Source organism: Mauremys mutica, chromosome 9 (genome assembly GCF_020497125.1).
Source record: "Mauremys mutica isolate MM-2020 ecotype Southern chromosome 9, ASM2049712v1, whole genome shotgun sequence".
In the NCBI taxonomy this organism is placed as follows: domain Eukaryota; kingdom Metazoa; phylum Chordata; order Testudines; family Geoemydidae; genus Mauremys; species Mauremys mutica.
The window spans coordinates 56,052,771-56,074,414 of NC_059080.1; the positions used below are offsets into that span (position 1 = coordinate 56,052,771).

The 21,644-nt window shown below is 46.5% G+C and overlaps 1 protein-coding gene across 3 annotated transcripts in view; it reads right to left on the reverse strand.

Annotated features, from left to right (window-relative positions):
- PCCB (propionyl-CoA carboxylase subunit beta) overlaps nucleotides 1–21,644 on the reverse strand; it is a 76,254-nt gene that overhangs the window by 26,374 nt on the left and 28,236 nt on the right. For all 3 annotated transcript variants that reach the window (XM_045030391.1, XM_045030393.1, XM_045030394.1), the window contains exons 6-9: nucleotides 20,845–20,955; nucleotides 14,910–15,018; nucleotides 12,787–12,907; nucleotides 2,542–2,623 (exon numbers count right to left, since the gene is read on the reverse strand). In XM_045030391.1, coding sequence (XP_044886326.1) covers nucleotides 2,542–2,623; nucleotides 12,787–12,907; nucleotides 14,910–15,018; nucleotides 20,845–20,955 — 423 coding nt within the window. The remainder of the gene's footprint in view (nucleotides 1–2,541; nucleotides 2,624–12,786; nucleotides 12,908–14,909; nucleotides 15,019–20,844; nucleotides 20,956–21,644) is intronic.

Consider the following 21,644-nt stretch of genomic DNA (forward strand, 5'->3'; position numbering starts at 1 on the left):
TTCTAGTTTTCACAGAACCTCGGTTAGTGCAATTCCATTCCATTCCATTCATTTCAGCTGAGCCATGACAATTAATACCAGCTGAGGGTCTACCCCACATCTTTACACTGGTACAGGCAAACTCCTGGTTTGCATGTCAAACAGAGATCACTGACCCCCTACTTGGTAAGGCAACTCCCATCTTTTCATGTACTGTGTATATATACCTGTCTACTGTATTTTCCACTCCACGCATCTGATGAAATGGATTTTAGCCCACGAAAGCTTATGCCCAAATAAATTTGTTAGTCTCTAAGGTGCCATAAGGACTCCTCGTTTTTATACTATGTCAATGCCATCTATCTAACTGAGACAGTAAGAGAAACAAGGGAGGGCTGTCTCCCTGAAAAGCAATTCTCAGCCATGCTCTGCTTTTACCACCTATAGGGGACAGGCAAGAAGATTCTTCAAACCTCCCTCATAGCCAAATTACTTTGTGCCCCTCCGCCTCTCAGGTCAGGGCTAAATTCCTCATACCAGCCCTTATTCCTAGGGATGGGCTTCTCAGTGTGTGTTCTGTAAAGTGATGTCCACAGAGATGCAAAGCAAAGTTCATGTGTTCGTAAGTCTGCATAATTATAGATGGTGCAGTACTGATACCTATATTATGGTTTCCTAACACTTTATCATGAACCCCTGTTTTCAGCTGCTTACAATAACTTTGCCTACCAATCATTCACGCTGCAGTTTTCCATGCTTGGTCTCTGTCTCAGAATGTTTTGTTAAGTTTGAGTGAAAGCAGTTCAGCTATTTCTGAGTACATGGTAAAGGATAGACAGTTGTAATAATGCAAAAATATTTGACCATATTTTAAACAGCTCTGTGCCTCAGGGTGGGATTTTCAACAGCACCTGGCCTAGGAGCACAAGTCCTACTGAAAGTTAGTTGGATTTTTCTCTCTAACTCACATAGGCACTTGTGAAAATCCCATCCTTTCTTTTGGAGCAGGTGCTTGAATTCTGACAGGAGAATAAGCCCTTTGCTTACTCCCATGACAATTCACCCACATGTGGCCAAGTTTTTAGCTCTCGCAGCAGAATGTGACGAGGTTTGCACCTTAATATTCAGAACATTCCACCCACACTGAACATGCTCCCAGACTCCACTGAGCCTCTGGCACCATTATGAAGCAGCTTCCCAGAGCTGAACTGCCAGATAAACTGCATCCTGTTACTCGTGCATTCCCCCAACAGAATACCATTTGGTTAGAGGAAAACGCTGGGAACCATTAGATCATGATTTCTGTGATTTCATCTTTTCTATAGACCAATATTAATAAGTTCATGCACATACATTATACTTTAGCAGGCAGGCAAATATCAGCGTCACCACCTATTTTACAGGCTCGATGGAGATTGGGCAGTCACTTCTGTCAAACCTGAGATTATACCCTAATATGGAAGAGCCAATTCATACCTCTTTTTCTACAATGCCTCTCAGAAAATCTGAAAAATCTAAGTGACAGGGCACGCTGCCAGTACAGTTAAGTTATTCTTGTACATCTAACCCTTCAGTGTGTTGCACACTATCCCCTTGTGGCTGGTCCACAGAGGATAACAGCATATGACACCTAACATTTAACTCAAGTGGTAGAGCTCTGTGCCATGAATATGGAGGTGTAAAATTCAAACCCTGATGATGACCTACAGGGGAAATTGTAACAATCGCATAATATTTATTTTTTGTTAAAAAACATGAAAATATGTTAAGAACATTAAGACTGCAAAATAAAGCACTAAAAAAGTTACAAAACCCCAGTATGAAAATTGCTCAAGTAACCATAATGCTACATCTGCATTATATCACATCACATACTATTTTTTTCCACAGGACACCTGTGCCTCATTCCATGCAACTTTAATTCTGGTATTTCCAAACTTCTGAGTGCTTGCTCTGGAAACATAATAACATTCTTTTAATTCAAGTTTCTACGAATAGGTTGGAATCACCAAAGTTTGTTTCCCTTTAAATTAAGGAAAACAGTAAAACACACATTATTTACACACTTAAGAGAAATAAAAAGATAAGGGCACTAAGGTGTACAATTTTCCAGTTTTTTTTTTTTTCTATCTGGGAACTGCCTTATCCACCTTTCAATTTTCATATTGATCCCCATCTTTTCCAATTTAGCTAATAATTCCCCATGTGGAACCATACCAAATGCCTTACTGAAATCGAGGTAAATTACATCCACTGCATTTCCTTTGTCTAAAAAAATCTGTTACCTTCTCAAAGAAGGAGATCAAGTTGGTTTGGCACAATCTACCTTTTGTAAAACAATGTTGTATTTTGTCTAAAATTCCTTTCATACATTATTTTTGCTATTTTTGTTACTTCTGGGTTTATGATCAATGCATGGAGAAAGAATTATCTGAATGGCTATTGTGAAGACAGAGTTAACTATAAGTAGGTCTCCTGTGGCATTCTGCTAGTTTGCTTCCAGCATTCTGAGCCATTTAATAATTTGTCACATAAATACTTTCTTTAGAACAGAAGGCTTACCGAATGTACAATGTCGACCATATCATAGGCTTTAGTAGACTCCATTGGGACAACTGTGTCCAGTTCAGGAACCAAGCGATTACTTCAGACAAAATGCAAAGTAATTAAAAATGGCATGAGTATTCACAAAACCAGATTAATTTCCATACAGAAGACATACACCTGTAACTCCTCCCATTGGAGACTGCTTGACAAGACTCTATCTGGACGCTGGCATCTTCAGCCAAGCCTTCCAAATACAGAGGAAAAAAATAATTCCTTAGTTTTAACCTAGCAGACTTGTGCATTAAGACATAGAACAGCGGTGTGTGTATGTGTTCTTGCAGGACTACAGGATCTGTACATCTTCCGTCTGCTGCAGGCTCTGCTGGCCACAGTAACACAGGAATCAGCTGCTACCAAGAGATGGTAGGGTGGGGGGAGACAGAAAATAGTTTTTAAGGGAAAGGGGAGAAGCCTTCTCATTTTTGTCTCCCCAATCATAGAATCTCAGGGTTGGAAGGGACCTCAGGAGGTCATCTACTCCAACCCCCTGCTCAAAGCAGGACCAAACCCAACTAAATCATCCCAGCCAGGGCTTTGTCAAGCCTGACCTTAAAAACCTCTAAGGAAGGAGATTCCACCACCTCCCTAGGTAACCCATTCCAGTTCTTCACCACCCTACTAGTGAAAAAGTTTTTCCTAATGTCCAACCTAAACCTCCCCCTCTGCAACTTGAGACCATTACTCCTTGTTCTGTCATCTTCTACCACTGAGAACAGTCTAGATCCATCCTCTTTGGAACCCGCTTTCAGGTAGTTGAAAGCAGCTATCAAATCCCCCCTCATTCTTCTCTTCTGCAGGCTAAACAATCTCAGTTCCCTCAGCCTCTCCTCATAAGTCATGTGCTCCAGCCCCCTAATCATTTTTGTTGCCCTCCGCTGGACTCTCTCCAATTTATCTACATCCTTCTTGTAGTGTGGGGCCCAAAACTGGACACAATACTCCAAATGAGGCCTCACCAGTGCTGAATAGAGGGGAATGATCACATCCCTCGATCTGCTGGAAATGCCCCTACTTATACAACCCAAAATGCCATTAGCCTTCTTGGCAACAAGGGCACACTGTTGACTCATATTCAGCTTTTCGTCCACCGTAACCCCTAGGTACTTTTCTGCAGAACTGCTGCCCAGCCATTCGGTCCCTAGTCTGTAGCAGTGGGTTGGACACAGTTGGAGGGCAGGAGGGGGAAGGGAGAGAATCACCAGTGAGGAAAAAGTTGCCTATAACCATACAAAGCTCCAGTCAACCTGTCTAAATTAAAATAAATAAAATTACTGCTCTTTATATCAGCCCTAAAGCAGTGATGCAAATCCATGGGCTGACATCTTTCCTGTCTGAGTTATATGGGGGAGGTGGGAGGGATGGGGGACTTCTCTCCTTTGCTTTCTCCACTGGCCACAAAGTCTTTTACACAAGGGATAATACATTTATTAATGGAATAAATCTGGCAGGAATATACAGTAAAATAGTTTGTCATGTGGCTGTTATAATATTTTACTCAAATGTTTCCCTAAAATCATTATCTAAAGAAATCCTTAATTTGAAGAAAGCAACTGATTTTAATTAAATCATGCTAAAAATAAAAGATATACATTTAACAGACTCAGAGATATCAACTGTCCAGAAAATGTTTGGGTATAAATGGCTAAAAAATTCTGCAAGATACTTGGGAATCCAATCTCAAGTAACCTAGAGGATCTGTACAATGGAAACATCAAACCATTACAGGAAATACACAGAGCTCTGGAGTGCTGGAGGAATACCACAGTCTCTTGGTGAGAGAGAATAGCCATCAATAAAATGAACGTTTAGCCCAGGATACTGGTCTTGTTTCAAAGCCTTCTTCAAATCATAAAAAAGACGGTTACTCACCGTAGTAACTGGTGTTCTTCGAGATGTGTTGCTCCTATCCATTCCAATGTAGGTGTGCGCGCCGCGCGTGCACGGTTCTTCAGAACATTTTTACCCTAGCAACTCCGGTGGGCCAGCTGGGCGCCCCCTGGAGTGGCGCCGCTATGGCGCTGGATATATACCCCAGCCGGCCCGCCCGCTCCTCAGTTCCTTCTTGCCGGCAATTCCGACAGTGGGGAAGGAGGGCGGGTCTGGAATGGATAGGAGCAACACATCTCGAAGAACACCAGTTACTACGGTGAGTAACCGTCTTTTCTTCTTCGAGTGATTGCTCCTATGCATTCCAATGTAGGTGATTCCCAAGCCTTACCTAGGCGGTGGGGTCGGAATGAGACGTGGCGGAGTGTAATACCGCGGAGCCGAAGGCTGCGTCGTCTCGAGACTGCTGCACCAATGCGTAGTGGGAAGCGAAGGTGTGGACTGAAGACCAGGTGGCCGCTCTACAGATGTCCTGGATGGGAACATGGGCCAGGAAGGCGGCCGACGAGGCGTGCGCCCTCGTCGAGTGTGCGGTGAGTCGGCACGGGGGGACGCGAGCAAGCTCGTAGTAAGCCCGTATGCATGATGTCACCCAGGATGAAATCCACTGCGAGGAGACCGGCTCGCCTTTCATGCGATCGGCAATTGCCACAAAGAGCTGGGAGGAACGCCGGAAGGACTTCGTCCGGTCAACGTAGAAGGCGAGGGCCCTGCGGACGTCCAGAGTGTGGAGCTGCTGCTCACGAGGTGAGGCGTGCGGCTTCGGAAAGAAGACCGGGAGGAAGATCTCCTGATTGAGGTGGAAGGCCGACACCACCTTGGGGAGGAAGGCCGGATGTGGTCGAAGCTGCACTTTGTCCCCGTGGAAGACTGTATACGGGGGACCCGCCGTCAGGGCGCGGAGTTCCGAGACTCGTCTTGCGGATGTGATCGCCACAAGGAAGGCCGTCTTCCAGGTGAGATGGAGCAGAGAGCACGTGGCTAACGGCTCGAAGGGTGGGCCCATCATCTGGGCGAGAACCAGGTTCAGATCCCAAGTCGGAGCAGGAGGACGCACCTGAGGGTAGAGACGGTCTAACCCTTTAAGGAAGCGGGCTACCATTGGGTTGGAGAAGACGGAGCGGCCTGCTATAGCGGGTCGAAAGGCTGACAGAGCTGCCAGGTGCACCCTGAGGGACGAGATCGCGAGACCTTGACCTTTCAGGTACCAGAGGTAGTCGAGGACGATCTGGATGGGGGCCGAGAATGGGTTAAGACCTTGCTGGTCGCACCAGAGCGCAAAGCGTTTCCACTTTGCGAGGTAGGTAGAGCGCGTCGAAGGCTTCCTGCTTTCCAGCAGAACTTGTTGCACCGCCGCCGAACAACCCCTCTCTGCGTCGGTCAACCACTCAGGAACCAAGCTGTAAGATGCAGCGACTGCAGGTTCGGGTGACAAAGCCTGCCGAGGTCCTGAGTGATGAGGTCCGGCCATAACGGAAGGGGAATGGGATCCCGAACTGACAGCTCGAGCAGCAGGGTGTACCAGTGCTGTCTCGGCCAGGCCGGAGCGACGAGTATTACGCGGGCCCTGTCCCTCCGAAGCTTGAGTAGCACTCGGTGGACGAGCGGAAATGGAGGGAACGCGTAAAGGAGGGAGTCCGTCCATGCCAGGAGAAACGCATCCGAAAGGGAGCCTGGAGCTTGACCCTGGAAGGAGCAGAACCTGTGGCACTTCCTGTTGGCCCGGGAGGCGAAGAGGTCTACCTGGGGAAACCCCCACCTCTGGAAGATTGCGTACGCCACATCTGGGCGAAGCGACCACTCGTGGGAGGCGAAGGACCTGCTCAGACGGTCGGCCAACGTGTTCTGCACTCCTGGCAGAAAAAACGCTTCGAGGCGAATCGAGTGGGTCACGCAAAGGTCCCAGAGGAGCATCGCCTCCTTGCAAAGCGGGGAGGATCGAGCTCCGCCCTGCTTGTTGACATAGAACATGGCTGTGGTGTTGTCCGTGTACACCGCTACACAGCGGTCCTGAAGGTGGGTCCGAAAGGCGAGACACGCCAGACGGATCGCTCTCAGCTCCCGGACGTTGATATGGAGGGAGAGCTCCTGGGCTGACCAGAGGCCCTGGGTGTGCAGGTCTCCTATGTGAGCCCCCCATCCAAGCGCCGACGCGTCTGTGGTCAGGGTGATCGACGGTCGAGGAGGGCGGAACGGAACCCCTGCGCAGACTGTCTCCGGATCCAGCCACCAGGTGAGCGACTGGAGAGCGGGACTCGGCACCACCACCACCATATCCAGTGGGTCGCGCTGAGGGCGGTACACCGATGCCAGCCACATTTGGAACTGGCGAAGTCGCAGCCTTGCGTGCGTGGTCACAAACGTACACGCTGCCATGTGACCTAGGAGACGTAGGCAGCAGCGCACTGTTGTCGTTGGAAAGGCCTGCAGTGTCCGTATCAGGGAGGCCAACGTCTCGTGCCGAGCCCGAGGGAGGCAGGCTCTGGCCAGATTGGAGTCGAGGACGGCTCCTATGAATTCCACTCTTTGAGTCGGAACTAAGTGGGACTTGTCGGCGTTGACAAGCAGGCCGAGAGACCGAAACAGATGCAGTATCTTGGACAATTGAGCCGCTACCAGCTCTTGGGTGCGGCCACGAATCAGCCAGTCGTCGAGATATGGATACACGTGGATTCGACGACGACGGAGGGCCGCGGCCACGACCGCCATGCATTTGGTGAACACCCACGATGCGGTGGAGAGGCCGAAGGGTAACACCGCAAACTGGTAGTGGGCCTCGTTGACCATGAAGCGCAGGTAGCGTCTGTGGGGGGGGTAAATTGCCACATGAAAGTAAGCATCCTTCATGTCGAGGGCGGCAAACCAGTCTCCCGGATCCAAGGAAGGGATAATGGTCCCCAAGGTTACCATCCGAAACTTGAGTTTGCAGAGGTACTTGTTCAGCTCCCGGAGGTCTAAGATGGGACGAAGACCTCCTTTCGCCTTGGGGATGAGAAAATATCTGGAGTAGAATCCCCTGCCCCGCCTGCAGGGGGGCACCTCCTCGATGGCACCCACGCTCAACAGAGACTGGACCTCCTGTAAGAGGACTTGCTCGTGAGAGGGGTCCCTGAAGAGGGACGGGGAAGGTGGGTGGGAGGGAGGGGGCGAAATAAACTGTAGGCGGTAGCCGTGCTGGATGGTGTTGAGCACCCAGCTGTCCGATGTTACAGAACACCACGCCTGAAGGAAGCGGGAAAGGCGACTTGAAAACAAAGGGGATGGATCCTGGGGTGAGAATGGTACGCCGTCCTCGGGCGTCCCATCAAAAGGTCGGCTTGGGGCCTTGAGGAGCCTTGGACGAGCCTTGGGACTGGTTACGCCGCCCGCCCGATGGTCTGCGGCGGAATGGGGCCCTGCGATTATTAAATGGCCGAGACCTGGCCTGCGGCCCGGGCCGATAGGGCTGTTGCCGGAACGGACGCCTCTGAGTGGCCGGTGTATGCATCCCCAAAGTGCGGATTGCCACTCGTCCGTCCTTCAGGGTCTGAATTCTCGTGTCAGTTTTTTCAGAGAACAGGCCCTGCATTTCAAAGGGGAGGTCCTGGAGGGTATATTGTACCTCCGGCGGCAAAGTGGACGACTGCAGCCACGCAATGCGTCGCATGGTTACACCGGACGCCACAGTTCTGGCCCCCGAGTCCGCTGAATCGACCGCTGCCTTAATCAAGGTCCTGGAGGCCAGCTTGCCCTCTTCTAGGAGGGCCGAGAATTCTCGGCGGGAGTCTTGTGGGGTCAGCTCCGCGAATTTTCCCAGGCATCCCAAGATGTTAAATGTATACCTGGATAGCAGGGCCATTTGATTCGCGATGCGGAGTTGGAGGCCGCCCGCCGAGTAAATCTTGCGCCCCAGCAAGTCCATGCGTTTGGACTCCTTAGACTTGGGCGCAGCGGCAGGCTGTCCGTTACGCTCCCGGTCGTTCACGGACTGGACTACCAAAGAGTCTGGAGTCGGGTGCACATAAAGGTATTCGTACCCTTTAGGTGGTACAGAATATTTCCTCTCCACGCCGCGTGCCGTGGGAGGGACGGAGGAAGGCGACTGCCAGATGGCGGCATTGTTCCGCTGGATTGTGCGGATGAATGGCAGCGCCACTCTCACGGGGGCGTCTGCTCCGACGACATCCGTGATGGGGTCATCGACCTCCTGGACCTCTTCGATGGGCAGGTTGATGGCTTTCGCTACCCTACGAAGAAGGTCCTGGTGCGCCTTCAGGTCAATAGGCGGGGGTTCCGATGGTGACGCCCCTGCCACAGCCTCGTCGGGAGAGGAGGACGAGGATTGACCTGGCAGCACCTCTTCAGGTGCCTGCTCTGCCTCTGGGCGATCAGGTGCCAGTGTCTCATGCCCCAACGGTGTACCGTGAGCGGCGGTCTGTGGCGTTGGAGACGGTGGTGGCCTGCTGACAGTGGCCACCGGCACCGAACGCGCCGAGCCTGGCTGCCTCGGAGGAAGGGGAGGTCCCTGCTCATGTTGGGCCCAGGGTACCCAAAATCCCCACTGCTGGGGTCCATGGTCCTGCGGAAGAGACCCTGCTCGGAAGTCTACCGCACTGCCCTCAGGAGAAGCAACTGAGGGTTCCCTCGAAGGCCAGGGAGGAGCCGTTGCGGTTCCCGGGCAGACGTCCGGTGCCGGAGTAAACTGCCTCTCCGGTGCCGACGGACGGTGCCGGTCGTCATGCGGTCTGATAGGCGAACGGGATCTGCGCGAAGCGCGGTGCCGGGAGCTCGACCGGCGGTGCCGGGAGCTTGACCGGCGGCGCCGGGAGCTCGACCGGCGGCGCTGGGAGTCGGACCTCGATCGCGAGCGGCGGCGCCGTGAGCGGCTGCGAGATCCTCGATATCGCCCACGATGCCTGGAGCCGGACCTGGTGCGGTGCCGGCGACTTGGCGATCGTGACCTGGAGCGCCGCCGGGAGTGCGACCGGTACCGCGATTGCGAGCGGTACCGGGACTGCGACCGGTGACGAGACGGGGAGCGGCGTCTCGACGCTGACCGTCGTGCGGATCGGCCCCGGTGCGTTGGCGACCGCCGTCTAGAGGGAGAACGGGAGCGAGAGCGTATCATGGTGCTCCGATCACCTCGGCCGCCAGGAGAGGGAGGGCGCATCATCAGTGGCTTTCCGATGGACTTGACTGTCCGCACCGGCGGTGCCGGTAGCTGATGGCCCGTATCAGCGGTGAGGTCGATCAGCTCCCTCGCCGTCGCGAACGCCTCCGGCGTGGACGGGAGCCTCAGCTCCTCCTCGGTCGGCACCGGGGAGCTGGGCGGCGCCGGACTCGACGGCCCTTGCGGTGCCGGAGTCAACGGCCCGGTGCACTTCTTGTGCACTGCCTCAGCCTGTACCGTTTTAGTCGGTGGCGGCTGGGCTAACGGCTTCTGCTGCTGTTTCGCAGTGGCCGTCTTCGGCACCTTTTGCTTCTTCCTCGGAGAGAGTGAGCGGTGCCGGGTCTTCGGTGCAGGGTGCCGAGACGTGTCGGCACCGGAGCGGCTCGGTGCTGCCGGTGCGCTGCTCACGGAGGCCGGCTTCGGCGCCGACGGAGCTGGTGCCGGAGGTTGGAGAGCCGACTCCATAAGGAGCTGTTTTAAACGAGAGTCCCGCTCCTTCCTCGTACGAGGCTTGAAAGCCACACAAATGGGGCACTTATCTGACCTGTGCGACTCTCCGAGGCAGCGGAGGCAGGAGTCGTGCGGGTCACTCACTGGCATCGGCCGCTGGCAAGCCACGCAGGGCTTGAATCCCGGTGCTCCGGGCATAAGCCCGCACTGGGGCGGAAGAAGAGGGCTAACCCCTCTAATTCCCTAACTACTATACTATACAACTAACTATACAACTATAACAAGAAACTTTAACAAATATTACAACTATATACACTAAATCTATGGAGAACGCTAGGGCTGTGGAGGTAAGGGAGCACTCCACTGTTCCTACTAGCCGTCACGGGCGGAAAGAAGGAACTGAGGAGCAGGCGGGCCGGCTGGGGTATATATCCAGCGCCATAGCGGCGCCACTCCAGGGGGCGCCCAGCCGGCCCACCGGAGTTGCTAGGGTAAAAATGTTCCGAAGAACCGTGCACGCACGGCGTGCACACCTACACTGGAATGCATAGGAGCAATCACTCGAAGAAGAACTCCAGCAGTTATCCAGAGGATGCTGTTAGAATTATACAAGTAAGAGAAGGCTGAGAATGGGTGCAGCTACTTTACACAGACCCACTACGCAGAATGGACTAGCTGCTCTAAATATAACATGGTACTATCAAACAAGCCAACTGTAGGCAGTTGTTGGTTGGTTGGGGCACTCTAATCCAGGCAAATACTAGTTTTTATTGAACAAGAAAATTGCAGTAATATTTCTAGGTTATTAAGGATTAATAAAATTACACCTCCAGAATCTGTAGGCACCCTTTGGCAAGGGCCTCTGTAATGGGGTCTATAAACCTCATACTGAGCGTAGACAGAGGGGGAGAACAGTTCCTCCTGTTTACAAGCAAGCAGTTTGATCACATCCCCCACGCAGCTGCCAGAACAGCCAATCATAGAAGCAGGCACCCACAGCTGCAACCAACAGAGTAAACAGGACCTGCTATAAAGGGGAGAGTACAGAGAAGGAAAGGGAGGCAGAAAGGCCAAGGATAACAAAGAAGACAGCCAGGAGAGTAAGAGAGACTGCTAGCCCTACAACTGAAGGGCTGAAAGACTTAACTGGGTTAAGGGTCCAGTAATGGACCTGACTGAGGATAAACTAAGGAAGTTCGGTGAAGATCAGCTGAGACGCCTCGAAAGACCACACCAAGAGGCAGTGACAGCCTCCCTTTGGGTTTTGCCTATAGTTCATACTTTAACACAAACAATGAACTAGAGTTTTCAGAGTGGAAAAGAAACGGAATATTCACGGCTGACCAATTGTTTACTGAAGAGAGTCTTCTAACTCCTTCAGTAAACAACACCAATTTTTATTGGCCTGCTTTCCCATGGGACGAGTACTTTCAACCTAGGAATTATGGCCCTAATCAAAGCTAGTCAATTGGAGCTTTGTTAATGAGGATAGAATAAAACCCTATATTTCTCAGCACTGTAAATAAACTCATTTATAGAGGAAACTAATTTCAATAGCTTCTGGACTAATAGGAAACAACTATAACTCATAATTCACATCAGTATTTACTGACAATTTTTCTGGCAAGAAAATATCCGTATATGAGATATAACAGGACAAGGATTTAGGCAGACATATTACCTCAGAGAAAGTGGCTTAGATTTGGGGGAAAAAGAGCAGCGCTCTTGATTCATAACACTATATGAGAAAAATCATTAAGATGTTGGTGTAAGTATCCACTGAATAAGTATTAAAAAATATGGATGGTAAGAAACATTGGAGAAATTTGTGGTGAAAAAGGTTATTTTATGCATACATGTTGGACATATCAAATTATTAGAGCACTGAGATGCAGTTCATAACCTCATATTACAAACTATTGAACATTTATTACACAGAGATCCTGTGAAAACAACGAGTCCTTGTGGCACCTTAGAGACTAACACATTTATTTGGGCATCCTGTAGCAATCCTTCTGAGGCTTGCTAGTGGAAATGGATTCCAGTCAAGGAAACAGAGAATTAATCTCTCATCTCTTAGTAGCTGCAAGATTATTGGTAGCCTCTCACAGAAAAAAAATAAATTGCCCAATATTAGAGTAATTGTTTAAAAAAAACAAAAAACAACCCACATGGGATGCTACTGATATGGAAAATTTACTCATCGAGTTCATACATGGCAAAAGACTACAAACATAACATTTGACAAATTTCTCAGAATATTAATCAGTATCATAGACTCTCTTGGTTTGTTAATATCAGACAAGGCAGAAATGTCCTCCTGTTTAAGAAAATACATCATCCTGGAGATATTGTTTCTGGGTAAGGAGGTTTGTCCTATAACTTATTCCTGCCTCACAGGAACACAGGATGAATCTCTAAACAGTGACTGGTAAGTTCACTTTTGTAATGGTTAATACTGTATTTCTGGTAGCTATGGGACAATGATTTATAAAACTGCTAAACGAAGTACATATATATAAAACTTCTTAAACAAAGAGCTAACAAAACATGTGCACACATACATGTTGGAAGAGGAAATTAATCAGTGAAGAAGGCAAAAATCAGAAGTCTAGCTGCAAGATGCTCATTTCCTTGTATTCACACGGTCAGAAAAAACATATGACATTAAACTGACAACAACGTGAAATATCATGTGCAAGCCCCTCACTTACCTAGGATCATGGCATTTACGAACAGGGGCTGGATCACGATTACTGAGAGGTAGGTAATTAAAGAACTCCCTGAGATTGAGCAAAGCATCTACATCATTCTCAAAGGCTCTGTGTGCGACCCCTGGAGAAAAAAGCCAAAATAATACTACTTTACAAGGGCTCCATTTGGATTTTTTAACACATCAATAAAGCCGAAGCCAGCAGAGCCATCAAGTTTTAAACTCCAGTAAGGTTGAAGAGTCTGAGAAGCATCTAAGTATGTCAATCTTCCTTCCTTGACAGCTCTGGATCACTCTCCTTATTTTTTTGTTTTAAAAAATAGCTTTACTACTTTTTGCAGCTCATTGTGGTTGGATACCAGGATGTTGTATTAGACCCAAATGAAGGTTACTCACCTGTAACCAGAGTTCTTTTGAGATGGACTCTACATATACACTCATGCCAGGCTTTGACCAGAACAGCTTGAATGGTAGAACTCTTGCTAGCAGTGCCCACTGTCGCCCTCGTGCACTTTCCTCAGACCTCCTCATGGTGAATACAGATCATTGCAAGCAAGGGTATAAAAGGGGCATGAGTGCTCCATTCCCCCGCAGTTCCTTCCCTTCTTTAATTCCCGGTCCTTTAGTAAGCAGGACTCTGAGGAAGTGGGAAAAGGTAGGTGTGGAAGTGTGAATATGTAGAGTTCATCTTGAACTCCAGTTATAGGAAATGTCCTCTATAACTGGAGTTCAAGATGAACTCTACATATTCACACTTCCACACCTACCTTTTCCCACTTCCTCAGAGTCCTGCTTACTAAAGGACCGGGAATTAAAGAAGGGAAGGAACTGCGGGGGAATGGAGCACTCATGCCCCTTTATTTCGTCATCAAGTGTCCTCTGCATATTCCTACTCATGGGAAAGACTAATGAGGTGTGGAGAATGTGGTCCATTCTCAGAGAGCAATTGATATTGCTCCTCACTCTTCATTGGTGTATTTAATGCCTAGATACTACAGTGATGGATGCAGTAGAAATGGTTAAGTAGATAGATTCTTAAAGGTCTGCAGTGATACCCATAGGCACCCCTATATAACCTTTTCCTCATATTCCATGCATACCACATTCCCTCCTTCCTATGCTTAACATTCTTCTTCTTCTGCAAATGGACAGCCTACTCTGATCTGGCCTTTATGAAGTCTACAAGGCCATGAGGCCTGTCTGGGCCCATTCAGGGATGTAGTGTGTTCACATAGACTTAACTTTTAATAAGTAAATGATTGACCAAACCAACTCCACTAAATTAGCTAAAGACACCAGTCCTCACAGAGAATAAGACAGTTTTGGAGCTATGCCAAGTCTTTTCTGAGATACGATGAGCCAGAAAAAAGGGTTCTGAGATGTGACAATTTCTAAGAATGGATAATTTTATTAAAATATGAATAACCACACCTCCAAAAATCACTTTGTCCAACATCCCCTTAGCTTCCCCTAAAATACCTACTCTAGCATTGTCTCACACAGACATTTTCACATAGGTTTAATTCAGTTTTCTCAAAGCTAGAAAGGAGGACAAAATTAAGCTTAAAATGAAGAACTAGCTTCAACTATGGCAACATTTCTTTCTTTCAACAAAAAAGTAAACTTTCACAGCCATACAACTCACTAGTCAGATTTTGTTTAGTCTTTTTTTAAGTCATCTCCAAGACAAGAAGTCGCATAGGTAACTTTGTTCCAAAAGAGGAAGAGAAGCATTAGAAGAGAATGAAAAAGGAATGCTGGAAAGGGATGGCAAATTCAGCCACAGGTTTGTTACCATAATGCAGTAAAACACTCTATAATCTTGAGTTAAAAGACTTGAAAATATATACGAACTCCCCCTCATATGTGAAAGGATCATATTATTCTTGCTTAAAACCTTCAATGCATGTCTAGTAGTTGTTATTCCATGGATATACTACAAAGTGCAAAAATATCTACTGCTATTCAGTGCCCAAAATCCAATACCCCAAACCCCATAACCTTTAATAAAGAATTTCACATGGAGGCCCCTAGTGAGAAAAAGTAGTTCTAACATCTACTGCTGATTCGTTCAGTTTGGAAAACTGGATCATATGCTAACTATGTAAAATAATCAGCTCTCACCTGATACTGCAGTGTGCGTCTTTGCTCCCCCAAGCTGTTCCTGGGTAACATCTTCATTGGTAACCGACTTGACTACATCAGGGCCAGTGATGAACAGATAGGATGTGTCCTGAAAAAGTAGATTGCGAAGTGTGAGTTCCAAGCTGCAACAGCACTTCACTGATAAAAAAAAAAAAAAAGGTGATTTTCCTTCTCTCTTGCACTTTCCCTAAAGGGATATGAAAAAAGGTGAAACACAGAAGAAATTTCTTCAAGGTCCCTTTTTTTTTTTTTTTTATAGAGTCAAGATTAATTAAGCAACATATTTAATTGAAAAGCCCCAGAAAATGTAATAATTTCCCACAGATTGTGTGTTGTTAATTTGGATAGGGTCCTCTGCATTCTTCATTAAAGACAGAGAATAAAGCCTGAGACTGAATCCCTGGCTTTAAGTAAAAAACAAAACCCAACCCTAATCCAAAGGCTTGGCTTTTCAGTGCCTCTACAGTTTTGGCATTTCCCCACATCTTTTATTTTTGATTTATTGACCTGTCTACACAATTTCTTTCTCAACTTATGCAGAAAAATAATTTGGGACAAAAGTTCATTCTGGTTTACACACAATTGCATCAACAGTGCAATGATTTTATATCCCAAACTAAGCAAAATAAAACCTTGTCAGTAATAGACTAGATTTTGGAAGAGTAAAATACCTGCTTTTTCTGTGCAAGCCACACAAAAGGTTCAACTAGGAAAACTGCCTAATTGTGTATGTGTATAGCCAGCTTCAATATGTCTCTTGTATAGTCAAATGCACAAAGCACACCAACGGAATGGACATGGTCCTGGCCCTCCCCAGATAAGGTGGGAAGGGATGGGATGGGGAGAATGTGGGGGTCCTGGGCTAGGGACAGCATCATGTGGGGGGTGGTCACAGGGGTTACTCCCCTGACTCCCCCCCACTAGTTGCTGTCCCGGCCCATCAGGGTAAGCAGCTGGCGTGCCGAGGCACTTTGTTTACTTAGGTTTATCTCCGTGCCTGTGGATGCTCAAGGTAAACAAACCATCTCGGCCCACCAGCGGGAGCCAAAGTTTGCTGACCCCTGAATTACAGGGTCGGCTTGTGAACGGGTTATAAAAGTTTTCCATTTTTACTTATCCATTTTGTGGGGGTTGGCTTATAAACGAACCAGCTTATGATCGAGTCTCTACGGTACATTTTTTTCTTTAATATCTTTTAGTTACTAGTGATCTTAGATGTAACCAACTCCTATAACAAGTGTCTGTCTGCAGCCCTTTACAGGGCCAAAATTCTGCTTCTGGAAACACTGAGGGAAGCTTGGGAGATCATCTCTCTCCTTCCCCACCTCCTGCAACCCGACCCCAGCAGACCCCACCCAAATAGCTGCCTCTTCCCTGGCCTTGCTTCAGTCAGTGAGTTGCCACCAGCCTGGGAAGATTCCACATCAAGCAGTCCCTGAAAAAAGGAGATGGATCAGATCTTCAAAATCCAACTGGGAGGCCATGATTACTCTCAAAGGCAGGTCTGATTTCAGTGCCATCGAGTCATATGAGGTTTGTGCCTTTTTGTAATACAGTAACTCCTCACTTAATGTTATAGTTATGTTCCTGAAAAATGCTACTTTAAGCAAAATGATGTTAAGCAAATCCAATTTCCCCATAAGAATTAATGTAAATGAGGGGGTTAGGTTCCAGGGAAATTTTTTTCACCAGACAAAAGACATTATATACATATTCAGTATAAGTTTTAAACAACTTTAAACAAACAAGTTAATACTGTACACAGCAATGATGATTGTGAAGTTTGGTTGAGGTGGTGGAGTCAGAGGGTAGAAGAGGGTGGGATATTTCCCAGGGAATGCCATACTGCTAAATGATGAACTAGCACTTGGCTGAGCCCTCAAGGGTTAACACATTGTTGTTAATGTAGCCTCACACTCTACAAGGCAGCATGGACTGAGGCAGGAGGGAGGAAACACAATAGACACATAGCAGTGGCTGCAAACGCTTTCCTGAGGAAACTGAATGTTGATGAATCCATGCTTTCCCGCTGGAGTGTGCCACTCCCTCCCCCCTCCTGATGGCGCATGCACAGCTGTAGACTTTCCACGCTGGTGTGTGTGTGTGTGTGTGTGTGTGTGTGTGTGTGTGTGTGTGTGTGTGTGTGTCACACAGACAGACAGATGACCATTTCCCCTTTAAGTAGGTCAGCGACTTACTTCAGACACAGCAGCAGCTTCCAGCAAGCTCCCTCCCTCCCGAGCCCTGTCATGTCCCCCCTCCCCTCCTCTGTGGAGATGGGGTATAGGTGCAGGGGGAGGGGGACACCCCGACATCAGCACCCCTCCCCCCGCACAGCAAGCAGGAGGCTCCCGGGAGCAGCTCCAAGGCAGAGGAGGGGAGAAGTGAGGCAGTAGGAGGAGGGACACCTGAACTGCCTGCACACCTACTTATAGGGAACTTAGGGGAGCTGAGGGGGGGCTGCTGGCCCACCCTGGTTCCAAGCCCCCATGAGGATGGGCTGCTCTTCCAGAGAATCCTGCAAACAATGGACAAAGCAGGCAGCCAAATGACGTTATAAGGAACATTGTGCAACTTTAATCGAGCATGTTCTTGAACAGATCAGCAACGAAATGATGTTAACCGGGACGATGTTAAGTGAGGAGTTACTGTATATGATGGAAACTTGGAAGTTTTTAAAAAGTTCCTTCTTGTTTTTTTTAAATGTAAAAATACTCAGGACTTGTTTCCCTTAGAAGAATTGGTACAAGTGATTGAGAGGGGAAATTATTGTTATTTAGACTGTTTAAACCTCTGAATCATATAGCTATTTTAGGGGGAAAAACAACTATTTGAGAGAAAAAACTTTGTTTAAGATTCAGCATCCCAACCCCTTTATTTAAGGGCTGCAAAAGCTCTCAATCTACATCCAACAGACCCAAGGAAGATAGTGTATTTCCAATGCAAAAAATAAGCATAAAACTGCTTTTTGGGGAAAATATTAAAGTGTTCTTTATTTAAAATATGGCATAAGGCCATTGCTAGCAGCTCTTATATGAATGAAGTTTCTGTAGGGGATTCTAGTTCCTAAGGGTTCCAAAGATGAAAGCACATCCATGATTCTAAATCTAGATGAGATTGCTCCATGTTATCAACAGATGCTGCATTCTCACTGCGGTGCTCTTTCGGGGTGCCCAAGACAGTGATTAACTTTTTGTTACCCCTCTGCCTCCAGCGTGAGACTTGATGGTGCTTAACTGGGTGTCAGCTGCCTGACAACAGCCTGCTAGCCACCCAAGCAATGTCCTCAGGGCAATGCTAGCCCTCACTTTTCTTTGCAGGTTAACAGTAGGTGCATCCCAGTCCCTGATCTTCTTTGAAACATTCCCCTGTGATATCCAGCCATCAGTGGCTACTCACAGAAATACCAGGTTTGCTATTCATAGGGGACAGTGTACACACCAGGTTGTTTGATTCACTGACAATCAGCTCCCATATAGCATCACAGCTCTGAGATATGTTTGTTTTCACTATAAATCTAAGTTTGTCACAAAAGGCTACGATTTATGAGATCATAAGGATACTGGAAGCAGAAGGATGACATATAAAACAAAATCAATACATGCTTTTTAGAGACTACATTTTAACATGCTGACCATCTGTCCAAAAGCAGTCTCATCTTGATGAATGATGAACCAAAGAAGGGTAATGTAATTAATGCAAATCAACTGGGCTTATGGAAAACAGATCCTGTTAAACTAACTTGACTTTTTTTTTTTTAAATGAGGTTACATGTTTGGTTGATAAAGATAACAGCATTGATGTAATATACTTAGCTTTCTGCAAGGCATTTGACTAGGCACTGCATGGCATTTTGATTAAAAAATGAACATGGTACATATTAAAATGATTATAAACTGATTAACTGATAGGTCTCAAAATTTAATTGTAAATGGGGAACTGTCATCAATCAGGGTATGTTTTCAATGGGGTCCCACAAGGATTGGTCCTTGGCACTACACTATTTAACATTTTTAATCAATGAACTGGAAGAAAATATTCACTGATGAAGTTTACAGATGAGACAGAAATGGGGAGAGTGGTAAATAATGAAGAGGACAAGTCACTGACAGAGTTTCATCTGGATCGCTTGGTAAACTGGGCGCAAGCAAACTATATGCATTTTATTACAGCTAAATGTAAATATACAGTAGAACCTCAGAGTTATGAGCACCTCGGGAATGGAGGTTGTTCACACTCTGAAATGTTTGTAATTCTGAACAAAACGTTATGGTTATTCTTTCAAAAGTTTACAACTGAACATTGACTTAATACAGCATTGAAACTTTACTATTCAGAAGAAAAATGCTGCTTTTAACCATCTTATTTTAAAATCAAACAAGTGCAGGAATCGTTTCATTTCCTTGTCAAATATATATTTTTTAATTTAATCCTTTTATTTTTTATTTTTTTTTTTTTTAGTAGTTTACATTTAACACAGTACTGTATTATTATTATTTTTGGTCTCTACTGCTGCCTGATTGTGTGCTTCCGGTTCCAAATGAGGCGTGTGGTTGACTGGTTCAGTTTGTGACTCTGAGGTTCTACTGTATATATTTAGGAACAAAGACTACAGGCCACACTTACAGGATGGGGGATGCTATCCTGGGAAGAAGTGACTCAAACAGATTTGGAGGTCCTGGTGGATAATCAGCTGAACATGAGCTCCCACTGTGATGCTGTGACCAAACACCTAATAAGGCCCTGGGATACAAACAGGGAAAACTTAAAATAATCTCTCTACTCCTATTCATCTCTGTATTTGGACTGGTTCACTGCTGGAATACTGTGTCCAATTCAGGTGTCCACAATTCAGGAAGGATATTGATAAACTGGAGAAGCTTCAGAGAAGACCCATGAGAACGATTAAAGGATTAGAAAACATGCCTTCTAATGATAGACTCAAGGAGCTCAATCTATTTAGCTTAACAAAGAGAAGGTGAAGAAGACTTGATTACAGTCTATATCTACATGAAGAATAAACATTTCATGACAGGCTCTTCAGTCTAGCAGAGAAAGGTCTAATACGATCCAATGACTGGAAGTTGAAGCTAGAGAAATTCAGATCGGAAACAAGTAGTATATTTTTTAAGTTGACAGTAATTAATCATGGGAACAATTTACCAAGGGTCATGGTGGATTCTCCATCACTAACAATTTTTAAATGAAAACTGGATGTTTATCTAAAACATCTGCTCTAGGAATTATTTTGGGGAAGTTCTATGGCCTGTGCTATACACGAGGTCAGACTAGGTGATCACAATGGTCCCTTTGGCCTTAGAATCTATGAATCTCACCCAAAACTTGCTTGCAGCATTTCCAACTAAGGCTGGTTGGGATCCCATTTTCATGATTGTAATCAAACTGATTACTTTCTCAGGTGCAAGATAAATGGGTGTCTTTTTGCCTTTCCCTCTCAACGTTATTGTTTGTCCCCTGAGTCAAGACAACCTTTGTGGTTTATTCACTGGTGTGCTGACTGCATAGTGACTTCACATCCTCATGATGACTTTGTATGCAATCGGGGCTTCCATTGTGTTGGCTTACAATGCTTAATTTACATGTGAACCAGGGCAGACAGGTGAATATATCCTTTGTCTGGCAGAAACCTGTTTGTCAACTCTGCCTCAATTCAGACATTGAGGAACATATTTTATAGTTTTTTTCAACACACACATCCCTTCTTACACAGTATTTGTACATACATTTCACAATGCTATTAATGACCTGTGTGATTGTGGCTTTTATTAAAGACCTCACATGACAGTCTTTATGGACAAATACTATGAAAGCAGTGTGCTAGGTGTAGTGAATTTGTCAGGCTTGTTAGGAGTTGCTGTTATAGGCACTGAGGGGATCTTAGGGTCACACTTACCTTCACCATGAATGTGAAATCTGTTAAAGCAGGCGAATAGACTGCTCCACCAGCACAGGGACCCATGATGAGGGAGATCTGTGGGACTACTCCTGAGCACAGAACATTTCTCTGCAAGAGAAAAGAAGCAACCAATTATAATAAAAGTCTCTTGATTCATAAATCCCTGAAAAAACTTCTAATAGTCACATGTCAAAGGGAAGGAAAAAGCAAGACATAAGATTTAGAAAGATTCCACAAGAATACCCAATGACAGGCAGGAGAGGAACATATATTTTCTCAAATACACTAAATTTTACAATAAAGAAATGAAAAGGGAGAATGCAGACAGCCTTTCTGGATGTGAGGAATGGCTAACGAGTTTTCTGTGCCATCCTTTCTTTTAAATCTGTCTCCTTGGCATGCAGGATCCACACACCTGTATTCTGGACAAAGCTCAACCCTTCATTATAGGACCAGCTGTTTTAGTCATTAGCAACCTTCCCCCGCTGACAACCTCTCCCTACACTACCACCATACTGGCATCAATCCCTCCATCACATAAACCAAAACTTGTCACCTCCTCAAAAAGCATCAGCAATATTTTCATATTGGTATGGGGCACTAGCTGGGCTCTGCTGAAACACTTTCAGCAGAAACCCTTTGGGTTTCCACATTTCTCATTTTTTGCATGAGCACTAAAAGCCTAAAATCGAATGGGCATACGAGGTCTGCAGGAGGAGGCCCAGCTCTGAGATACTGTATGAGGCCTTTCAAAGCAGGGCTCCTATCTGATAGTAAATCTATTGAAGGGCTGGATG